This window comes from Drosophila ficusphila, unplaced genomic scaffold, assembly GCF_018152265.1.
Source record: "Drosophila ficusphila isolate 14025-0441.05 unplaced genomic scaffold, ASM1815226v1 contig_198, whole genome shotgun sequence".
In the NCBI taxonomy this organism is placed as follows: Eukaryota; Metazoa; Arthropoda; class Insecta; order Diptera; family Drosophilidae; genus Drosophila; species Drosophila ficusphila.
Window position 1 is genome coordinate 14,557,639 of NW_025064092.1, and position 23,716 is coordinate 14,581,354.

Below are 23,716 nucleotides of genomic sequence, written 5' to 3' on the forward strand. Positions count from 1 at the left end.
AGCCCGGGGAGAATATAATTAAACAGTAGAGCAAGAATTTTGATTAGTATTATGGCAAAATTTCATCATCTTTAGGTGTGAATGCCACCGGATTCTGATTTTTAATGCGAATTCAACGATGTATGCCATTCCACATTTGGAATAGTACTTCTTCAGATATCGCAAAAAAACTAGGTTTTTTTATACCCTTGCAAAGCAAAGGATATTATAATTTCAGTCAGAAGTTGGCCACGCACTGAAGGAGACACCTCAGACCCCATAAAGTATATATACTGGTTTCTGGTTCTAAGGTGTCTCCTTCACTGCGTTGCAAACTTCTGGCTGAAATGAATATTCCCTCTGAATGGGTATAAAAATTAATGAGAAGCCGAAAACTCGTTTGCGTTTTTAAACAGTGGGATTATGACTTTTTAAGAAGAGCAAGTTCCACGCAGGTTTTTTGTGCCAATTGGTCATGCAATATGTTCCTTGTGGGAAAAATCCAATCTTGGTTAATGAAGCGAACCATAAATTCGTATAGAATAAGCTTAGTTTGATGTAATGCCTGATGTAGAGTCTTCGGGCTTCAAGCTTGCATTTTGTCAATGCATTTTCATCTTGTTAGCCCAATTTCATGCTGCGCAAACAAACGGATATTGTGCAGTGACAATTTCCGCCCTTTTTCTCTGAGCGGACTGTGAAAATTTCAAAACACGCCAGTCAAACTTTACATACAAAGTAAAAACACTTCCGATTTCGTCTCTTAATTTTTTGTGGCTAAAACGTAAAACTTAAAAAGACTTGTGTGTGTAATTATAGTTAATTTTTAATGAATGCGAAACTTGCTACTTTTCTTTGCTAAATTGTTTTTTTTTTTAAATAAATATTTTGTTTATAATATATGCTGTGTGGTTGGTTGGCAGGAACTATCCTCTCAGTGCATGCATACAGTCAAGAACACTCACAGAAGCCATTGGAAAAGAAGGCCGTGAATGTCAAGCGTGAGTTGTGGGCGTGGCTTCGACATGAGCATGTGTCTTTCCGGGTTGCAAGCTAAGTGGGCCGAAACAACTTGTAAAGAAGGAGCGAGGCTGGGAGTGAAGACTGGTGAGCTTCGCTAATTGCAATAAAAATACTGGTGTGCACCGGACAATTCTACAGTCGTATGTCTCAACACTTCCTTAATCATAAAGGCAAGTTCGTGTTTTATGAATCCTAACACCATTGTTAAGTCCATTGGCAATTTAATTGTAGTGCATTGTGAGCGTTTTTGAGCTTTCCAATATGAAATAACCACCCCGTCGACTGGGTCGCAAAACGTTTTTCTAGTTCAGGCCGACGGCGAAAATCCTAAGAGTATTATTAGCATCGTGGAGAGAACAAGATTCTTTATGGGACTGAATGGGAAAATTCCCTCTTCAGTTTGACTACCTAACAGCTCCCCGGTTGGTAATAAACGAAATTTTAATGCCGCCAAAGTAGGAAAAGTATCTAAGTGGCCAGCATTCTACGCTTCAAATTATACTTTCAGAAACAATATGATAAACCTTTCTTTGCGCTTTTTATACCCTTGCAGAGCAAAGGGCATTATAATTTAGGCCAGAAGTTTGCAACGCAGTGAAGGAGACACCTCAGACCCCATAAAGTATATACATATGTTCTTGATCAGCATCACGGTCTGAATCGAAATACGTCTGTCCTCCGTTGTTTTTTATCCCACGACCATGATTTTTAGAACATAGATTTTTTTAAATACCGTTGAATGGAGGAAAAAATTTCATATAAATCGGACAACTATATCATATAGCTCCAACGGAAAATCGAAAAATCTATGTAGAATTAACGGAAATAAACAGAAAAAATATTATAAAATTGTTATTTTTTATCAGAAAAGCATAATTTTTGAAATATAGAGTTTTCTAATGACTCTTGAATTTCGAATTATATTTCATAAAAATCGGACGACTATATCATATAGCTTTCATATGAACAATCGGCGAGAACACAGAAACTTTGCCTTTATGCATGTATTTGGTTTGACATATTCGATTACTGCAAGGGTATATTAGCTTCGGCTTGCTGAAGCTAGCTTCCTTTCTTGGTTTTTTTTGCTGTCGGTTGCCTTTGCAATCGATTCGCTTACAATAGCCTTTAAGCAAAGCATTCAAATGACACAAAAGCCATCAACAAGCTCAGGACTTTTGGCTGGGAGCAAAGAAAACTGGCCGACAAAAAGGGAGCGGGCTGGCCAAAGGAATTAGTTTAAGTCTTGTCTGCAAATATGTGGAGAATACTTGTTGTGTTTGTCCGGGCTAAAAAATTGGTAACAATCTATAATACGCACAATGTCTGCAACCATCTGCTGCCAAAACACATTATATTATATGTATATAAAGATAAACACCTTTTGAGAAATTTTCCATCAATTCCCGCTTTTACGTCTTTCAGATGTTTATAAATTTTTCTATATCTTTTTTAGACTCATAATAAACTAAATTTAGTTTTCTCTATGAAGTTTCTGAAAATTGATTGTAAAGCTTTTGAAATGGCTAGATAGATGCAACGAATGTGGCCAAGGTCAATGAGTACTCTCACTTTTTTCATTTGTTTATTATTCTCTTATTATTTTCTGTGAAATTTTTCAAGTTTCTTGGACTAGACCATCGCAAGGCATTTACATTTTTATATGTAATTGAGTTGCTTAAAAGGCATTAAAGCCTTTTGTATTCCAGAAAATAAATAAAATAAAATCAGCAAGAAAGCTTATTAGGATTATTCATTTATTTTACACCTTCAGCGTTAACTTCGTACGCACACCACTACCGATATTTCCAATGAATTTAAATTCATTCCGTTAATTCGCTTGTAAATATTTACCCTTACTTTTGGCCAGACTCTTGTGTACTTACCGATTTTCCATGCTTAACCATCTCACTTTTACGAAATGGGGCATTTTCTGGGTGAAAAATGTGCGGAGTGTGCGAAACATACCACTGTTTAAGTTAGGCGAACGCTCAATTTAGTTTATTTCGTTGTCACTCACTGCACAGTGGGATACCTTTACGAGGAAATCTGCATGAACATGAAGATTTCCATGGAGAAAACTATATAATTGCCTCAGCGGGAAAACAAAAGCATCACCCACTTTCCTCAATCAAAGAACGTGAGTAATTCTGCAGAAGACTTTGGAGATATGGTCCCTTACGAATGAAAAAATAAAAGATAATTTGAGGAAATAGAATTCGAACAAATAGATAGAATTGTAAAATAACAAAAATTAAATTTCTAAAATATAATAAATTGATTTCGCGATTAAATCAAACCATTTTTGGTATTCCTTTTTTTCCATTACGTTGCCAAGAGAAACGTAACATTGTTATAAGTTTACCGGAAGGAAATCGTTTCTTTTTTAATTAAATCAGTAAAACCCAAGAAAGGGCGGAAACTTATTAACAGGTTGATAAAATAATGTTTTGAAGGCTTAATAACATTAGATTACGCAACGTGGGACGAAGAAGAAAGTATTAATAAATTAATTGTTGGCAACTGAGCGAAAAATGGGAGCAGAGCACACACAAGAACATGGGAATGCTTCGGTATCCTGCTCCACAGGTCTTGTCGCCTTTGTTTCCAGCCAACCACAAACCTGCCCATCACACTAAAAATAACAATTTCCGCTCTAATAAACATTTCCGCTTCGTAAAATTTAACATTTTACAATAAATTAAGTGAAAAGGAATAAACATAATTATATATATACACAAGCCCCTTTAACATCATATATATCTGTGTGTTGTTTTGGGTAGCTTTCTTATCGTAAAATCACGCTTCCTTGCATTTTGCGGCACTTAAGGCTGACTTCGATTTCCGAAGGCTTTTAAAGTAAAGTCCAGCTCGTTGTTCTCCTTCATCAGAATTGAAGAAGGGGACAACTCTTCCCTATGAAAATTGAGCAATTTATTATAAAATACACCATAAACAAGTCGTGGAAGCCCGGACGCCATGCGTTTGGCTCAAAAAATCAATTTCAAACAATACACATTACCCTTTAAAAACACCGAATAAATAAGCGTTTAAGTTGGTTTCCCCTTTATTTCTTCAAAATTTCGGTAATGTGGCTTTTATGATTGAAAAGTATAATATGCAAAAACTTCAAATTATCACGTACTGCTTAATTAAAAGCGATAACTTGCTTTACAAAAGAAATAAAAAAATAACTTTGGCCCATCCGCGCCTAATTTAAGTCGTTATTTTTCCTCTTTAAAGTCGTTCCTTGCGCCGTCCGCCGCGGGCCTTTACAGCGATTTCAATTAAAAGGATATGCGCCCAGGATTTCTGTCGCAACCATAATAACGTGGGGGATCAACTTTCGTGCCACTGACAGAAAATTTAAAATAATACACAAAACGAAGTTCGAAAAAAACGAGAAAAATCTTTTCTTACGAGGCCGAAATAAAAAATGGATGTTTAAAAGTTAACAAGAAAAACAAAGTGATTTCGAGCGTAGTTGGGCAGAAAAGATAACTAAGCCATTTCAAACCTTAGAAAGGAAGTCAAAGTGAAGGGAAACAGTCGCGATTAAATAAACTGTTTTGTTCCCAAATTTCTATGTAGAGTTTTTTTGAGGCAATTTAAGCCAAGACTACAGACAATGCAGCCATAAATTGATGTAATCATAAATACCAAAAACTAGACGGTGTTTACAAACAAGCGATGAAAACTTTCGTTTTCATTTATCATGTTATTATTTGGTTCGGGGCTTTTTTCATTCATGTTTGTTTGTATTCTGATTTAGGGATTGAAAGGTTCTTTCGCTGTGACGTCACTGCACAGTTGATGAAAAGTTATTTTTGCGTGTTTAGTATAACGGTATTCGGCTTTCCCTGAAATAGAAATGGTGGTTTGTCATGCGATTTTGATCTTCGTATCAAATATGTCGACAAGGGTTCCAAGGCTTTTGAGAAACCACGCAAAAATACGCTGAATCCGTTCCCTCCTTTTCTTTCCCTAGTAATAGATCCCTAAATAACCAACTGAAAAGCTAATTACAATCCGAATCAAGACAAGTCATTAAGTCAGTATATTCTGTAACATTAACAACTGTAGTAATTTCGCCTACTTGGTTAACGAAAAGAAAAATGTTAATTTTTATGTGTTAAAGGAAAAGATTACTTTTCTTTTTTTTAAATATATTTTTTTTGCCATTTAATTAAAGATTAGGAAATATTGTCTAGGCAAGAGTTAAAATTTAATTGACGCTCTGCGTCAATAGTAAACTGTTAAAATGATATCACTCGAATCGGCACATAGTGTATGACTTTTATTTATTTATTTATCGGCGTTCATTGAGCGACAAAAGCTTGTGCCGCTCGAATGATTCCAATGACAATTTTGCGGTCAGAATTAATTTTCAATTTTCACTTGTTACGCGGTGACAATTAATGTTGACATTCAAGCGCATCGTTTGTCAAGGCTCGTTCTTCATGCTCCAGTCTCTTAGTCATAGGTTAAATGGTCGCCAACACGTTGGAATGTCATTTTGTCAATTCCATTCGATCCGAAGAACTTGTTTTATCCTACTTTAAAACGGAAAACATAAAACGTCAAGTTAATGGGAAACTAGCTAAGCTTGTAAAAATTACTTTAAATCTAAATAACTGGTCAAAATCGAAATCAAATAGGGTTTAAATTCGAAAATCAAATAGGATTTCTAGTATGTAGTTTGTCAAATTGTTGGTCTCTTTGTTAGTCTTTACATCTTTAACACTTTGTTGACTTCCGCCGAGAAAAATGGAAAATGATTAACAATTCATAGATTGAGTTTATAAGTTGAGTTGAGTAAACCCTCACATTGGATCGCCTTTTATTCTTGGACTAAAAGGCTTATATAACCATATTACGTATACGCAGCGGTTGCCTAAATAATTAATGCACACAAAGCAACAGGCATATGCCCAATTTGGCAAACTGAAGGCCAGATCGCAGGATATTACCCCTTCAGCCCCGCTCATGACCTCACCCCCTCCGATATTTTCCACCCCATTTTCCCCCTATCTTCCCATGTTGCCCAACAATTTTCCCTTGCCTGCTTGTGGCTTAGTTTTGACCGCAACCTTCGTTCAACCACCTTTCCATGCATGCTACTGACAGTTAATAGCCATCCCCCTCTTATATAAGCGCATCGAAAACAAGAGAGGAGCTAGCATCGGCAAGCCGAAGTTTGTATACCCTTGCAGCCTAAACTAAAACTTATAAAACGTACAGATTCTGTGACGTGTTCTATAGTGTTTTGTATAGACTGGCTAAATAAGCATGTATACCTTATCGAGTCGGAGAAGTTTTCTGCACCACGGTGCCAACTTTCGACTAAAATTATAACCCTCTCCCCTGCAAGGGTGTACAACGGCTGTATTTGACATACGAAAATGATCATAAAAAACCCAAAAATGATCTTAAGGGTGGTTCACGCATTATTAAAAATTGCTTAAGTGCCCATCATCACAGGCCTAATTATAAGATTGTTTCAAATTTCTTATTTTGCTATTTACAAATCTTTCCTCTTATCTTTTTAGGTAAATTTGAAGTGCAAAAGATGAAAATGCCCACAAGTTGTCTAAAGTAAGGTTACATTTAAAGAAGTTTTAAACTCCAATACAACCAACTTGTGACTAATAGATTTTCACATAGAATAAGCAACCATAAAAACGAGGAAACCAATGGAAATTTCCAAAAAGTTAAAGAAGTATTATAAAGTACACGTTGACTTCAAGGGTATATAAGCTTCGGCTCGGCGGAACTAGCTTTTTTTTTTTTTTGGTCTTCGGCGAGAGATGTATTAAAATTAACTGCATACAAATAGGCGTTAGTAGTTGGGTTCTAGGTTAATAAATTAGTTTAGGGTTTGTGGAGGTGTATTGAGGGGCGTTTCTGAGTATTTAAATTGTGGGTCGAAACCAAAGGCAAACAACAAGTCGCAACATTAGCGAAAGCGTCCTTAAAGGGGTTTTAAATCAAAGAGAAAATGATGGAAAAGGTAAAAGGGTGTTGAACGTAAATATAAACGTACATTAAAACATACTTTAAAAATTATATTGGGCGTCCTGGACAACACTAGACAAAGTAATCACAGAAAAGTTAAGACCTAAACATAAAAAGCCGGAATGCTTGCGTCTGTTTGTCCGTATTTGTCCCAGTTTCCTAATTCATTTTGTTCCAATCCGATTACGCGCTGATTTCATGCATATGATTTTAATTTTAGCTATGTGTGCAGAGAGATCTGCAGTTTTCCTTGGCTCTGACCATATTATTTGACCCAGTCCTTGCTTTACACACATTTTGCTTGGCTTGTAATTGAATTCGTACTCGTCCAGCAGTGGAAATAGAAATGTCAGCCCGGCAAATAATTTTATCTGCGTTTATCCATCAGTAGTAGGTATACTTCAATATTATTAAATAAATGCATAAGTCATAATAGATCCACAAGGCATCAAAAGGATACAAATCGTTGTAAGTCCGTGTTCTTAAAGGCTTATCCCCTTACTTACCAACTTTGTTGGTCAAACCTCCATATTTCTTGCTGTGTACTCGTATTTCCATTAAGCCGCTTCGTTGAACGCGGACGTATGGACTCCCAGTGACAGCTGTCAAGCGGCGGACCCGTAACTCAACTCAGGCCAAGTAACAAAGTTGGGAGCATCAAATCATAAATACTATAACAAGGAGAAACACAGACTGCGGGAAACTAGCGACCAAGGGAGCAGAAATAACAAAACGCTGCTGTAACAAACTGTTGCACCAAATTTCGTTGCATACTTTGGCGGGAAATTCCGGTGGGATGTGTCGGCACTCGGGAAATTTGCTAGCCTGAAACGGGATTGCCGTAATATGATGGGTACAAATGCAAATCGTGAAGGTAAAACGCGTCACAAATTTTAAGTGATTCAGAAAAAGTTTCTGCTTAAAAATGAACTGGAAAAAATATTTCTTTAAGAATAAGGTTTTTTGTAAAATATTAGCTTACAATTGTTTTTGCAAGTGCCTTTTTGCAAAGAGGTGAGGACACATCCTGAGAAGCAGTTCCGTTAGTTGAGCAGCCAGCAGATAATCAAGCTTAGTCGGAAGCGGGAAAAATTTACGACTGTTGACAATGTGTACAAAAGTTGCGTCACTTTTTAGTGCTGCCCAGAATGGAAACGACGTGTGAAAGTTTCACTAATATATATATCTATATATGATATTTATTCTATATATATATATATATATTATATATATTATACATATATTTTTATTTATACATATATATGGTACCTAGGTGGTGGAAACTGCAGATCCGTACCAAATTTATGCAGACTGCTTTGAAATTTACAACTATTTTTATGACGCCAAGCAGGCGTCCATTAGACAAGAACAACTTTACGACGCAAGACGACCAAATATCCTGTTAGGAAGCTAGGGAAGAAATATATATATATATATATATAAAGTATATAAGTATATAAAGTATTAAGGGAATGAAGGGTGGGCCAAGGAAATTGATAAAGCCATTGATCCTGCTTTCAAATGATAAGGAAATTGCTTTCGAAATCAATCAATGTGGATAAGAAGGAAATATTCGGTTGTTGTTTTTTGTTGGTTTTCGTAGGCAATTGGTCATAAACGCCAGGAATTACTCATACAAATTACAGAATTTGGCGATTGAAAATAAGTCAAAGCCTCCGTGGCTTTCTGGTATGAAATGTGATTTAGGTAACTCGAGCCACTTCCTAGGTAAATTCCCCCAACCCATTTGTTCACATTTGAATATGCATGGAAGTATTCGAAGTATTCAACTGGCGAATTCGCCAGTTCCCACAATTTGCAATTATTTCTGAGAATAATTTATCTTTCATAAATCTGAAGAATAAGGCCGTTATGTGTATATTCGCTATCTGTATTAGGTCCGCGATGTTTCTTTCACTTCCTTCGAAAACCTTCGAATCCCTTCATAAGACCCCTTTATTGTGGTTATTCCCAAGGGGTTGGTGAAAAGGCCATTAGTTTTGACCCGCAACTTGGCCATAGAAATATGGCCCGAACACAGCATTTCGCATCAACTGGTTCCTATTAATAGAGAGAAAAGGGGTGAGGCTTGGAATATTGATTTTCAGTCGTCCACAAACAAATGAGGTTTACCTAAGGTAAAAAAAAGACCAAAAGCAGAAAGCAGGGTGTGAGGGATTGCAAACCAAAATAGATCCACGACATGTGAAAATCTGTATTTTAAATTATTGACCAATATGACCTAAAAATATGAAATATCGGTTAACAATATGCGAAATTTATTATTCAATGAAAAAAATTAAACAAGTTAAAATAAAAAAAAGGGCAGTGAACTTGTTTATATACATCAATTATTAGTTTTCACAGATTATATCGATAAAGATGCATTCAGTAAATTAATTTTAGGGATCTATAGATTTAAAGCTTGGTAAAGCTTGTAACATTATCAAGTTAACAAGTCTTTATTACACGCGTAGTCCCACGGACACGGACCACCCACCCAACCGCAGCTGTGTATTGTGCAGCAGAATTCAAATAAAACGATACAAAAACCAATAGAGAAATTTTTTTTTAATTTTTAGGCGTGCAAAAAATTTAAATATTAATTTTATTAAGAGCGGCAGAGTCAATAGTGGGTACTAAAGATACAGTCTATTATAGTCGGAACAAAGTACTCTGAAAGGCGCATGGAGGTTATAATTAGATCTACAATAATTTTAAACTAAAGGAACATAATTTCTAGTTAATCTACTTGGCACCCAGACATTTAGACTTAGACTGCCCAACAAACAAGGAAATTATCCCTGGGCTTTTAAAAGTAAACAAGTCTTTTCTAAGACTTTGGAATCAGCTTTCCATGAATTTCGGCTGAGATAAGCTGTGGATAATTTTACTGAAAGTCAACAATTGTAAATGTCGTAATGGCTGCTGGGAAAGCCGAAAGATTGATGGTGTTAACTGAGATGGGATTAATTACGCCAACTAAAAGTTGTTCAATCTCTTTTTACCAATATTTGGGGCAGACCATATTAAATTAAAGCCAAGTCAGTGTGAATGGCCTGGAAAATTGATCCCTGTTTTATTAATACCGGCTCTTTGTGTCTGCATTTGATTGATGCAGAGACGAGGCGTGCAGCTAATTGATTGATTGATTGACATCGATTGCAATGCCAGGATAATTGAAGTCACCTATGATCACATAACGTTTCAGAGCCTCGACAATGTTTGGAGGAAACAAAAATCTCAGTGGTCGTCTGCCGAAAAAAGGTTTTCACGACACGCAAAATAAGTGGCACAATTAGATTGCACTTCAAAGTGCCAGCAGACATGCCGAAAATAGTTTCATTGGTTTAGGACATTTAGAAAATAGACAAAAAGCAAGGGCAATGCCATCACAACCATAAACAACAAACTAAGTCAATCTCAAGAAATTGCTATCTGAAATTATACCGACAAAATATTCAAAAAAAATAACATAATTTGATTGTGAAATGTACGCATGGCAAGAAATCAAACTAAAAATAACTGATATGTATTTTATAGAGTTGTCTGCCTCTTCAAACACTTGTTGAACCTTCCTTTTTGACTTTTTCCCCGGTAAGATACTTGTCACTCGTCAACCCTCAAATTGAAGTCTCACAGCTGGCAGCCATTGTGTAGCTGGAAAAAATAAAAAACACGCTGAACAAAAAATAAAAAAGACGGAATAATGTACAAATTACACAACAAGAAGCTTAGAGTTAGCATATGTCTCGTGGGTGCATTTATGGCCTCAAGTATGTATTTGCATATGATAAACAGTAAGCTGAACTTTCAAAGAATCGGGCGTCCTTACATTAACAATATTGAAAGCATCAAGCCACGAGAAAAACATTTAGAAATACCAAAAAAACAGAACAGAAAAACCGGCAGGAACAAACAAGGCCTAATTGTATGTGCTCCACACACAAATAAAGCCTGTTCTCTTGGATGGGATGTTTTAAACGAGGAACATTTTCGTACCAGTACATATAATGTAAGTCACGTCGAGCATATCAGCATCAATAGCCACAAAGCGCAGCATATCAATATACGGAGTACAGGGTGCCTTTTGGGAAAAGGCCTTGACGTGCCTAAAAAAAGGAGCGTGGCAAGGTGGAGCTCATACAATTTGGTTGACGATTCGATTAAAGTTCGATAAAACGAAGAAAGTCTGTATACATTCATACAAATTAAAACTTTGTTTTAAATTTAAGCTTTTATTTGCCTTGCCACCTAAATATTTGTGTTGGGTGTCCTCGAACGTTCACCCTGTGTTTTCTGCTTGCCCCCACCGTGTTTCGCAACCTCCCGCTCGCACACGCGTGCAAGACGTGGTCATTGTTATGCTGAGCCTTCTCTTTTCGTCTCATTCTAATGCTGCTTTCTTTGTGTGAGGACGAATGTCACTTTCACACATTCTGCCTTTCTCTCTCTGCCTTATTTGTTTGCGGTTTGGGAGAGGAAACATATGAGGCGGAAGAACGCGGGAGAACAAGAATAGCAACAGTTGTTTCCATTGTACTGCTCGGCATTGTTTTCCTCCGCATTCACACACTTTCCCGGGGAAATAGGCGAATTTATGGAGCATCAAGAGATTAAAAACTACGTCTTAGTTGTCTTAAAATAAATAAATAGATCCAGTACCTTAACAAGAGGACCCCTCATTTTTGGAATATTCGGGGACTTTCCTTAGTTCGTGTGCTCTTACGTTACTACGCAGCGATTCTTTAGTTATAGCCATTTTTATGCGCTTAAATTGAAGATAACTAACAGTGGGGGAGGTTTTCGATTTGGCTCGGGAAACAGACTTGCGAATGGGGATGGGCTCACAATTTTTTTTACTTGTTGCTTGCGTCGCTTTTCAACATGTTGCTGCTTGCTACAGTGTGGGTACGTGAACACTTCTGGGTGAGACTTCAACCTTGCACCATTGCAGGACGAATTGAGTTATCAAGCTAACCGACTAGTTGAAAATACTATTTATATGTTTTCCGCTCTTGAGTTTTCCACAAAATGATTGATGTCAATGCTCTGGTGTCTCCCTCCCCAAAATCACATGGAATTATTTTGCAATTTTATACCATAGCCGGGAATATATTTATTTGTCTGATCGGAAGATCAAAATGGAGAGTTCCGAAAAAAAAGTCCTGTCCTGTTTGGGCTGGATTCAAGGGTGTGGTCCGTGCGGCATCCAGTTTACCCCCTATTGCGCCTGCGGTTGGCCCTCCTCCGGGCGGCAGCCCTCCTCCTCCTCCTGGCAGCGGCCCTCCTTCTCCTGCGCGCGGCAGCCTTCCTGCGGGCGGCCTTGCTTTTCTTGGAGCTCGAGGAGGTCTTGGTGCTGGAGGACGAGGACGAGGAGGTGGCCGAGTCGCTGCTGGCGCTGCTGGCTTCGGTGGTGTCCGAGGAGGAGGATGAGGTCGCGGCGGTGGTGGTGGTGGTCGAGCTAGAGTCGTCCGCAGTCGCGCTGGTGGAGGACTCGGTGGAGGTGGAGGACTCCGTCGAGGAGCTAGTGCCAGTAGCAGTAGCACTGCTGCAGTAGCTCAGGGTGCAGATCAGGACGACTGCCAAAAGCAGCCAGTGAAGCTTCATTTCGACTCAAAGTTCTGCAAAAGACTGGATGGCGTTTTGCAGCCCGTGCTACCCTATTTATACCAGGGTCTCCCTGCGTCATTGAGGCCTAACAATGGACACAAAACATACGTTTGAAGAAATCCATTTTTTGGAGACACCACGCTTCAAGAGGTGTTTGCACAAATGCCAGATATTTACCTAGCCAAAACTTTAATTTTATAAGGCAAACACGCGCCAACGTAGTTCAAAATTCTCTTTATTTACTACTTCTGATATCTGAGGAATCTTCATTCATCAACATTTTAGAAGAAATTCATTGATCGAATTACTCCAATTGTAGTCTAAGGCAAAGTAAATTTATTTCAGATTGCCTGGCATTGAACGTGATCAATAATAAAAGAAAACACATTTAAGAATACTCACATATGTTCTACGGTTGTGTATGAACTCTTTGAATTGTGTATGCTCTCAAATTATTTATCTTGGGATTGTAAGCGCTTAATTTGGACGACGTTTGTAAATCACTTTCGGGTAAATATTTGCCGGAAGCTCTCAAAATTTCCACGCACAATTGTGGAGCTAATTAAGTACCCTGTCCCCAATTTGTTAGCTCATAAGAGGTGCAAAATTGTGCACGTAAACATTCCCCACTGCTCGAAACCGTGAACGGTCTTTGGTTTCTGGATTTCCTTTAATAACGACCAATCAATCAATGCGCATAATCAATTACTCATTAGGCGCAGATTGGCAGAGATCTTCTGGGACAGGCGGTCCTGGATTCCTCTGCCGACTGGAGTCGCGAGAAAAATACGGATAAATCGAGATATCGGCCACTCTGTTCCAATCCATTTGGTGTCAACTGGTTTTCATCCCTGTATTCGCGCATTGAGTTGTTCCAAACCAACAGAAACAGAAACAAACTGGATATAAGTCCCCATACTTCGTCGTTACTGACTGTGAACTCAAGCTAAAAAACAGCTTTCGAATCTGTTAATTTTTTGGTTGAATAAGTAACCACGGGTTGAAGCATTATTTTGGTACAGCTTACTTAATTAATTGTCCGGGAGCTTTGTGCGGTGTGGAATGCGGTAGAAATATACAAAGGATCTTAGCCCTCGATTTTCCAATTCGAATGAATGTGTTCCCATCTATACGCTGTTGATGTATTTTTCCGCTTATCATGTATATAAAGGGAGTTTTTCGGGGCGTTTGCAAATTTCCCGATATAAATCAAGAGCAAATACATTTTTAAGGTCGTTGGAATTTTTTAGGAAAAATTAATATTTAATTAAAACCCAAAATATTTGATTATTTTTTTGTAGACGTTCAGCCTCCAATTAAACTTTTTGGCAAACATTAAGTCACCGTTTTTATTGCATATCTAAAGGCACATTTAACTGTCGCACCGCAAACTATGCTCTAATGCTTGCTCAATAATGATTAACCTTAATTTTGTTCAAGTGCTGAAAGCTTTCGTAGTCGCGACCACGAGAAGTATTTTTACTTTAAACATCGTGGAAGTATTTTCGGTTTTTCTCGCCCCTTTCTTTCTCAACATTTTGTGTAAGGTTAATATGGCACCGGACTTGTATATTTTTCCCAGCCCTTTTTGCTTAAAAGTTTTGGGCAATAACTTTTCCTACTGGGGCTTCTGTGCGTTTCACTGAGGTTGATTTTTCGGTAATGGTACTTAATGAAAGCACTAGCATGGAGTTTTAAGGCCATGTCGAAAACATATTTAATGCATCGTTGCATTTTAGATCACTTATGAATAATTATTTCCGTTTTCGCATTTAAAATATGTTTTTATACCCTTGCCGAGGGTATTATAATTTCAGTCAGAGGTTGCAAAGCATTGTAGGAGACACCGCAGACCCCACAAAGTAAATATATTCTTGATCAGCATCACGATCTGTACGTCTGTTCGTCTGTCCTCCTGTCCTCCTGTCTGTTTCTGCGCAAACTTGTCTCAGTTTTAAAGCTATCTTGGTAAAATTTTCCCAAAAGGTGTGTAGTTATTGCACGCAGTATATAAGTCGGAACGGGCCGGATCGGGGGAATATATCGGATAGCTCCCATACGAGAGATTGAAAACAAGAAATATGTTTTAAATTTAATTTTTTAAATTTAAATTATTAGAGCTTTTGTATGACATCTCTTAAAGGTATGCCATAAATTATCGAATATAGTTTCAGTTCCCAGTGTTTAACGATTTAAACGGTTGTATAAACAATTTTGCGAAAATTTGCAAATTTTTGTTTAACCAAGAACGGTTGCTTTGTTTTGGGTGACACAATTTTGCAGTGGGGTACGGCGTCTGGTTTAAGATCAGTTCCAAAACGTGGTATAAAAGCAGGTGCCGGATCTTGAAGATAGCATCAGTTGCAAGACACCCACTACTAGCCCACCATGAAGATCACCCTAGTACTCGTAGCCCTCAGCTGTGTGGTGATCCACCAGTCGGAGGCGCAGTCCACCACCACCACAACTTCCGCCGCGGCCACCACGACCACCACTTCCGCTGCGGCAACCACCACCACCACTTCGGCCTCGGCCACCACCACCACCACTGCCTCCTCCTCCGATACCACCACAACCACTACCGCCTCCTCTTCCTCAGGTGGGACGAAGAGAAGGACAACGTACGAAAGAAGGAGATGCAAACCCAAAGTGGTCATCCAGCGGAAGAAGAAGTGCGGCTGCGGTAAAAGCAGTTGCGGTAAAAGCAGCTGCGGTAAAAGCAGTTGCGGTAAAAGCAGCTGCGGTAAAAGCAGTTGCGGTAAAAGCAGTTGCGGTAAAAGCAGCTGCGGTAAAAGCAGTTCCGGTAAAAGCAAGTGCAAAACCTGCCAGTCCTGAGCCCTGAGTCCTGAAGAATCCATGATTAACCCTCGACAATCCCGTTGCTAACCCCCAAAAAGTCAATTTTTTGTTATAGTCTTTAAGCATAGCACTATTGTTACCGTTAGTTTTCTAAGGCAAATATTAAATAAAATTCAAGAGAAATCTATTTAAAATATGCAGGAAAAACTTGGAGATCAAAGTACTGATAATCGAGAAAGTACTGATAATCCTTATAATCCTTATATCCGCTCCTTAAAGTTAATTTGAAGTTAAGTTTTATAATTTCGTAAACTTGTCATACAAATGCTTTTATGAATGGCAAGGAGTTTGTTTTAGAGTAATTCTCATTTGTGAGGCCAGCTAGTTAACAGTGTTCCCCAAATGCATAATTTTCTTACCAGTTTTCACCAACTCTAAACAAGGAGAGTATTCAGAGTAGACCGCCAGCACCTTACACCTTACAGGAGCTCGAAATTAATACATCTTTTAATTAAACCTTTTAGTGTGTTTAATTATTTGCCAAGGGTGGCGTATTCCCCCCATAAACAGAGAGAAAGCCCTCTTTCCTTTGCAATGAAATAAATAAATAATTTTATTTATTTTTTAAATAATTTTAAAATAATTTTTAAAGTAAATAATTTAAAATAATAATTTACTATCTGCCAATTATCAACGACGGAGTAGGAGAGAATGGAAAAAAATATCACCCCGTTCTTTTTGATCATATTGACTCTATTTCTTCCAGATGGTGTTTTCTAACTACTATTGAATTTCAAATTGAATTTGATCTAAATCAGATCATTTCGGTGCCAGCCTATGTCCGATTTCTTAAAATTTTGTTCGTATGATATTTGTATATTAAAATTTATTTTTACATGTCTTTTTGTTATAAAAATAAATATTATATTAAAATATAACAGAACCTAAATATTTACTTTTAATTTATTTTACGAATCGTCTATAATATTCGTCCGGTTTTAGTACAATAAAGTTTGTATGTCAACTGTTGTAAAAATTACTTTATTGTCGGTTCTTCGATTGCATTTAAAAACAAGCACGTTGATAATACGTTTCGACGGGTTCTAGAAAATCTATATGATAAAGTCCTTCGAGTTTAGCCCTTGATTTTTTAAATGAAAACTGGTTTGCGTAGAAACAGGTTGAGGAACCGACTATTCTGTCTATATCGACCCGAAAACCCGAAAATGAAAACATTATTTATTTTAAAGCACTATCTATTCTGTTTAAACAATTGTGCAAAAATAAAATTTGCAAATTTTTGTTTGGCTAGAACGGTTTCTTTATTTAGGTAACATAATTTTGCAGTGGGGGCACGGCGTCTGGTTTAAGACCATTTCTAAAACGTGGTATAAAAGCAGGTGCCGGATCTTGAAAATAGCATCAGTTGCAAGACACCCACTACTAGCCCACCATGAAGATCACCCTAGTACTCGTAGCCCTCAGCTGTGTGGTGATCCACCAGTCGGAGGCGCAGTCCACCACCACCACTACTTCCGCCGCGGCCACCACGACCACCACTTCCGCTGCGGCAACCACTACCACCACTTCGGCCTCGGCCACCACCACCACCACTGCCTCCTCCTCCGATACCACCACAACCACTACCGCCTCCTCTGCTGCCAAGAAGACAAGGAGAAAGACCACGCAGGTGGTAAGCAAACCCAACCTGGTCGTCACGCGGACGAGCACCAACAAGTGCGGCTGCGGTAAATGCAGTTGCGGTAAAAGCAGCTGCGGTAAAAGCAGTTGCGGTAAAAGCAGCTGCGGTAAAAGCAGTTGCGGTAGCAGTAGCTGCGGTAAAAGCAGTTGCAAAACCTGCCAGTCCTGAGCCCTGAGTCCTGAAGAATCCATGATTAACCCTCGACAATCCCGTTGCTAACCCCCAAAATGTCAATTTTTGTTATAGTCTATAAGCATAGCACTATTGTTACCGTTAGTTTTTTAAGGCAAATATTAAATAAAATTCAAGAGAAACCTATTTAAAATATGCAGGAAAAACTTGGAGATCAAAGTACTGATAATCGAGAAAGTACTGATAATCCTTATATCCGCTCCTTAAAGTTAATTTGAAGTTGAGTTTTATAATTTCGTAAACTTGTCATTCAAATGTTTTTATGAATTGCAAGGAGTTCGTTTTAGAATAGTTCTCATTTGTGAGGCAACCCAGCTAACATAGTTTCCTCAAATGAAAAACTTTCTAACTTGGCAGCACACCAACTCTAAACAAGGAGAGAAAGCCGCCTTTTCCTTGCAATGAAAGCCAAAATCAAACGATCGCCTCATCGTTATTAAAATTCTCTTAAATCAGTTGTTTACTATCTGCCAAATTTTAACGACAGAGTTTTGCGATATTCAGATTCGCTTTCAGAATATTTCGTTGCCACCCTTATATTCGATTTCTTAAAATATTTTTCGTATGATACTTTTGTGTTAAAATAATTTTTACATTTGTAAACTTTTCTTTCTGTTGTAAAAATAAATATAATATTTAAATATAAAATAATTTTTACATTTGTAAACTTTTCTTTCTGTTGTAAAAATAAATATAATATTTAAATATAACATAACCTAAATATTTAATTTTAATTTATTTTACGAATTGCTTATTATTATATTTGTCCGGTTTTAGTACAATTAAGTTTGTATGTCAACTGTTGTAAAAATTTTTTTATCGACGGATCTTCGATTGCATTTAAAAACAACCACGTTGATAATACGTTGCGACGGGTTCGGGAATATATTTGATAAAGTCCTCCGATTTTAGCCGTTAATTTTTTGATGAAAAAAGGTTTGCGTAGAAAGGGGCCGTCCATAAACCTCGTGACGCTCCTAGGGGGGTGGGGGGTTCATCAGAGAGGTTTGTTGTAAGGAGGTTGTAATTTGTATATGTGATGCGTCACATAGGGGGGGGGAGGGGGTCCAAAAAGCCAAAAATTAGCGTCACGAGGTTTATGGACGGCCCCAAACAAAATGAGGGACCGACTAACATGTCTATATCGACTCGAAAACCCGAAAATGAAAATATTATTTATCTTAAATAATTAACCATAACTGGTAAAGCACTATATATGCTGTTTAAACAATTGTGCAAAAATAAAATTTGCGAATTTTTGTTTAGCCAAGAACGGTTGCTTTGTTTTGGGTGACACAATTTTGCAGTGGGGCACGGCGTCTGGTTTAAGATCAGTTCCAAAACGTGGTATAAAAGCAGGTGCCGGATCTTGAAGATAGCATCAGTTGCAAGACACCCACTACTAGCCCACCATGAAGATCACCCTAGTACTCGTAGCCCTCAGCTGTGTGGTGATCCACCAGTCGGAGGCGCAGTCCACCACCACCACTACTTCCGCCGCGGCCACCACGACCACCACTTCCGCCTCGGCAACCACCACCACCACTTCGGCCTCGGCCACCACCACCACCACTGCATCCTCCGATACCACCACAACCACTACCGCCTCCTCTTCCGCAGTTGCGAAGAAGAGAAGGACAAGGTACAAGACTACGAGATGCAAACCCAAAGTGGTCGTCCAGCGGAAGAAGAAGTGCGGCTGCGGTAAAAGCAGTTGCGGTAAAAGCAGCTGCGGTAAAAGCAGTTGCGGTAAAAGCAGTTGCGGTAAAAGCAGCTGCGGTAAAAGCAGCGGCAGTAAAAGCAGCTGCGGTAAAAGCAGTTGCGGTAAAAGCAGTTGCGGTAAAAGCGGCGGCAAAAGCAGCTCTAAAAAAAGCCGCAGCGGTAAAAGCCGTAAGTCCTAAGACTTAAAACACCAGGACGACCAATTCACCCTTGACGAAGCCGATGCTCACCTCCAATGAGACCTCTAGATCCATTTTTTTGTAGCTTAGCATTGTTGTTATCCTTAGTTAGTAAAGCAAATATAAAAACAATTTCAAGATGCGCGTGTTTTAATCCATTCAGAGAGTACTATAATTTTTGCCAGAAGATTGCATCCCAGTGGGGGAACCACTTTTGACCCTTATTGACCTTGTGAAGCCGAAAATAGGCACTTTAAAAAAAAAACATTTGAGAAAACAGTTAAAGATAAAGCGGAAATTTGTTTCTGTATTTGAAACTTGAAAATTTATTTTGCGAAAAAAAATTATGAAATTGAAAAATTAAAAAAAAAGCGGGAGGGGGGAGTTATTCAGCCAAAACGGGTAATCGGAAACACAAAAACCGAAAATATTCTTAAAGTGTACAGTATTGTGCATAAAAAGAACTAGGATCAGAAAAAAAATAAATAAAAATTGCAAAAGTTATTAGCTTTTGAAAAAAAAATACGATATTTTTCACTAATTATTTTCTCAAATCAACAGATTTCAATATTTTTGGATAATCCTAGTTAATTTGTTAAACGAAACAATTAAAAACATTTAAAAAAAAAATTTGATGACGATTGGTCAATGCCAACGCCTTCAATCACTTCCGTAAGGTCCGAAAACGTGGTTTTGAGAAAAACGTTTTTAAAGTTTTGGCTTCAGATGACCGGTGCTCGACATGTGCTCTATGTAGAGGTCTGTAAATCTTGTAATTTTTCATATTCTGATCTGAAATTTTTTTTTTTTGAAACATATATGTATCTATACGATAAGCCAAAAAAAAATTGATTTTTTTTCCCCTCAAGGTGAGAACCTGCCTAAAGCGTCTATAGAACTAAGGCTGTCAAAGAAAAAATACGAAAACAAATCTGAATATTGAAAATCTCTGTCGTTAATAATTGGCAGATAGTAAATTGTTAATTTTAAAAAATGCATTAACGATGAAGCGATCATTTGATTTTGGCTTTCATTGAGGGCTTTCTGTCCTTGTCAAGAGTTGGTGTGCTGCCAAGTTAGAAAGTTTTTCATTTGAGGAAACTATGTTATCTAGCTTGCCTCACAAATGAGAACTATTCTAAAACGAACTCCTTGCAATTCATAAAAGCATTTATATGACAAGTTTACGAAATTATAAAACTCAACTTCAAATTAACTTTAAGGAGCGGATATAAGGATTATCAGTACTTTCTCGATTATCAGTACTTTGATCTCCAAGTTTTTCCTGCATATTTTAAATAGGTTTCTCTTGAATTTTATTTAATATTTGCCTTAGAAAACTAACGGTAACAATAGTGCTATGCTTATAGACTATAACAAAAATTGACATTTTGGGGGTTAGCAACGGGATTGTCGAGGGTTAATCATGGATTCTTCAGGACTCAGGGCTCAGGACTGGCAGGTTTTGCAACTGCTTTTACCGCAGCTACTGCTACCGCAACTGCTTTTACCGCAGCTGCTGCTACCGCAACTGCTTTTACCGCAGCTGCTTTTACCGCAACTGCTTTTACCGCAGCTGCTTTTACCGCAACTGCATTTACCGCAGCCGCACTTGTTGGTGCTCGTCCGCGTGACGACCAGGTTGGGTTTGCTTACCACCTGCGTGGTCTTTCTCCTTGTCTTCTTGGCAGCAGAGGAGGCGGTAGTGGTTGTGGTGGTATCGGAGGAGGAGGCAGTGGTGGTGGTGGTGGCCGAGGCCGAAGTGGTGGTAGTGGTTGCCGCAGCGGAAGTGGTGGTCGTGGTGGCCGCGGCGGAAGTAGTGGTGGTGGTGGACTGCGCCTCCGACTGGTGGATCACCACACAGCTGAGGGCTACGAGTACTAGGGTGATCTTCATGGTGGGCTAGTAGTGGGTGTCTTGCAACTGATGCTTTCTCCAAGATCCGGTACCTGCTTTTATACCACGTTTTGGAACTGATCTTGAACCAAACGCCATACCCCACTGCGAAATTATGTTACCCAAATAAAGAAACCGTTTAAACCAAACAAAAATTCGCAAATTTAAGTTTTTGCACAATTGTTTAAACAGCAAAGATAGTACTTCTAACATTTTAATACATTATGTTTGCATATTGAAATTACACATTCTTAAATTTTAATGGTTATTTCATTTATTTTTTTAATATATCATATCATATATATGCTCCGATTTAAAATAATAAATATATTAATAATAAATAATAAAGTCCTGTCGCACGTGGCTTGCAAATCGAGTTGGCTAGAAAGCATATATCCCAAAAAAGTCATAGGATGCCTAGAAAAATTGTAATATAGTATGAAATAAAATTAGAAAGTTATGGTTCTTAGACATAGTATTACGAAAGTGAAATAAAAGCTTAATATATAAGTAAATATTTGACTAAACTTACTTGGATAAACTAATCCAAGAGCCAATAAAATATGTTCTCTTAAAAGTATGCAACATTATTTGACCCTTCATGCCAACTAACATGATTTTCTCTTCAAAAAACATAAGAAGTAAACACCATATAAACAGCTATTACCATATTCAAAATATTTGCTTACTTTCTGGTTAACTCAAGTCTGGTTAACTCTCAAGTCCAAACTCATTCGATATCACGTAGGTTTTTGTGGTTGTAGGGGTCAAATCAGAATAGATTATGTTGCGTAGTTGGCGGTAGGTTTGTTATGCGGAGTTCTGACGGATGAGATTGGTTCTGCTGCTGCTACAGCGGGTCCTGCGGCGGCGGGTTCCGTCTTCCTCTCCGCTGACGTCCTCGCTCTCCACGCTTCCTCTGTGCCGCCTGTGAGTTATCCGCATACCTGCTCCACCTCCTTGACAGATTGATACTCGTAACTCAATTGATTAATTTCAATGGGTATGTCAACTTTTGAAAGACTTATTTTGCATGTTTAATTTTTTAATACTTGACATCGACGTTCATGCTTATCATAATACAAATCACCAATTCAAAAGTAGTGTCATCCAAAATTTTTTCTTTTTCGGTTTTTCTCTCTCGTATAGGAGCTATTCGATATTCGTTCCGACTTATATACTGCGTGCAATAACTACGCAGCTTTTGGTAAAGTTTCAGCAAGATAGCTTTAAAACTGAGAGATTAGTTTACATAGACGTATTTCAATGCATATCGTGATGCTTATCTAAATATGTCGAACAAAATACATAAAGGCTAAACCACATCGAAGCTATAACGATTTTTCTATTAATTTTACATATTTTCGACTATTGTTCATATGGCAGCTATATATGTATGTATATACAGTGGGGAGCAAAAGTGATTCCAATGAACCAAATGAAACAAACTATTTTTTTCTCGATTACTTATTCAATTTGTAAGAAATAGACTTAAATACTACAATAACACAAGAAAAAATGTAAGAGATAGAAAAAAAAAAACAAAAACAAAAGGCATGTACTCATATTCACTCTGCTTTATTGAACGAAACGAAAACTTAAAAAAATTGATGGATAATGTGTGGTCTCTCAATACTGAAAGTAATCGTGCTTTTGGAAGTCGGTGAAGGAATCGATGTAGTCCTCGGGGTGATAGTCTAGGCTGTTCTCGACGAGATCCGACTCCGTGAAGTCCTCGACCTTGTAGAAGAGCTTGTAGAACAGCAGCCAGGGCAGGAGAGTCAGCAGCCGTTTCCAAGCCATTGTCTTTCGCTTGGAGCCGCAGCGGTTTCTCCGACGTCCCACTCAGAACTAATTAGGGGGAGTGAGCGCCAAGTTGAGGTGGCTCCACCAGCCATCAGCCAGCAGCGCAGCCAGGATGTGGGTCAGTTTGCGCAGCTGGCGCCTGTCCCTGTAGAAATGGCAAATACGGGCAAATATGTGGCTAGCCCACTTCCCACATCCACAAAGCCAGCTAGGTGGAATACTTTCAGGCGGCGGAACCAGCTGGAGTGGCAAAAAAACAGGGGCCTTCTCGGGGGAACAGAAGCTGTTGGCCAAGTGAAGCTGGAGTGTTCGGTGAAAACTGTGCACTGTTGAATTTTAGTAGTTTTTTTCGCAATCATTTGGGTTCCTCAAAGGGGTTAGGATCAATATACTCGCCTATTGCACTTACAAGTTGCTAAACTCCGCTTTCCCTTTCTCTCGTTGCAGATCTCCGCATGAAAGATAGCTCCCAGTCCAAAGGAGAATGATGCGTTTGGCGCGGCTTGCGCTAGATTTCTCGTTTAAAAAGAACGCGGCCAAGGTGGAAGGGATAGGATTTATTCTTCATAAAAGCTTTTAGAAAATCGTTGAAAATATTACGATCAATCAGTTCAATAGAACAAGCCCTCAAAATGGCACTCGAATCGAAATTGAATGAATACCTTTTTATGTTGCTCCCGGTCCCAGTTCTATTTATGTTTATCTCATCTTATTCGTACACTGGCCAAGCAGAGTACTTGCCCAATTCCTAAGGGTTACGCCCCACTGATTGCTCCGAACTTGTTTGTGT

The 23,716-nt window shown here is 38.3% G+C and overlaps 3 protein-coding genes across 3 annotated transcripts in view; 1 reads left to right on the forward strand and 2 right to left on the reverse strand.

The window, feature by feature from the left end:
* LOC108097108 (cAMP-specific 3',5'-cyclic phosphodiesterase) overlaps positions 1-23,716 on the forward strand; it is a 107,115-nt gene that overhangs the window by 10,565 nt on the left and 72,834 nt on the right. Inside the window, exon 2 of the mRNA XM_043207413.1 lies at positions 23,374-23,467. Within this exon, the coding sequence (XP_043063348.1) occupies positions 23,411-23,467 (57 nt within the window). The 5' untranslated portion in view covers positions 23,374-23,410. The remainder of the gene's footprint in view (positions 1-23,373; positions 23,468-23,716) is intronic.
* Positions 12,069-12,783, reverse strand: LOC108097112 (osteocalcin 2). Its single transcript, XM_017199188.2, has one exon. The coding sequence runs from the start codon at positions 12,625-12,627 to the stop codon at positions 12,235-12,237; it is 393 nt and encodes a 130-aa protein (XP_017054677.1). The 5' UTR covers positions 12,628-12,783; the 3' UTR covers positions 12,069-12,234.
* On the reverse strand, positions 22,663-22,923 carry LOC108097113 (protein new-glue 4). Its single transcript, XM_017199189.2, has one exon. It carries the CDS (start codon positions 22,921-22,923, stop codon positions 22,750-22,752), a length of 174 nt encoding a protein of 57 aa, XP_017054678.1. The 3' UTR covers positions 22,663-22,749.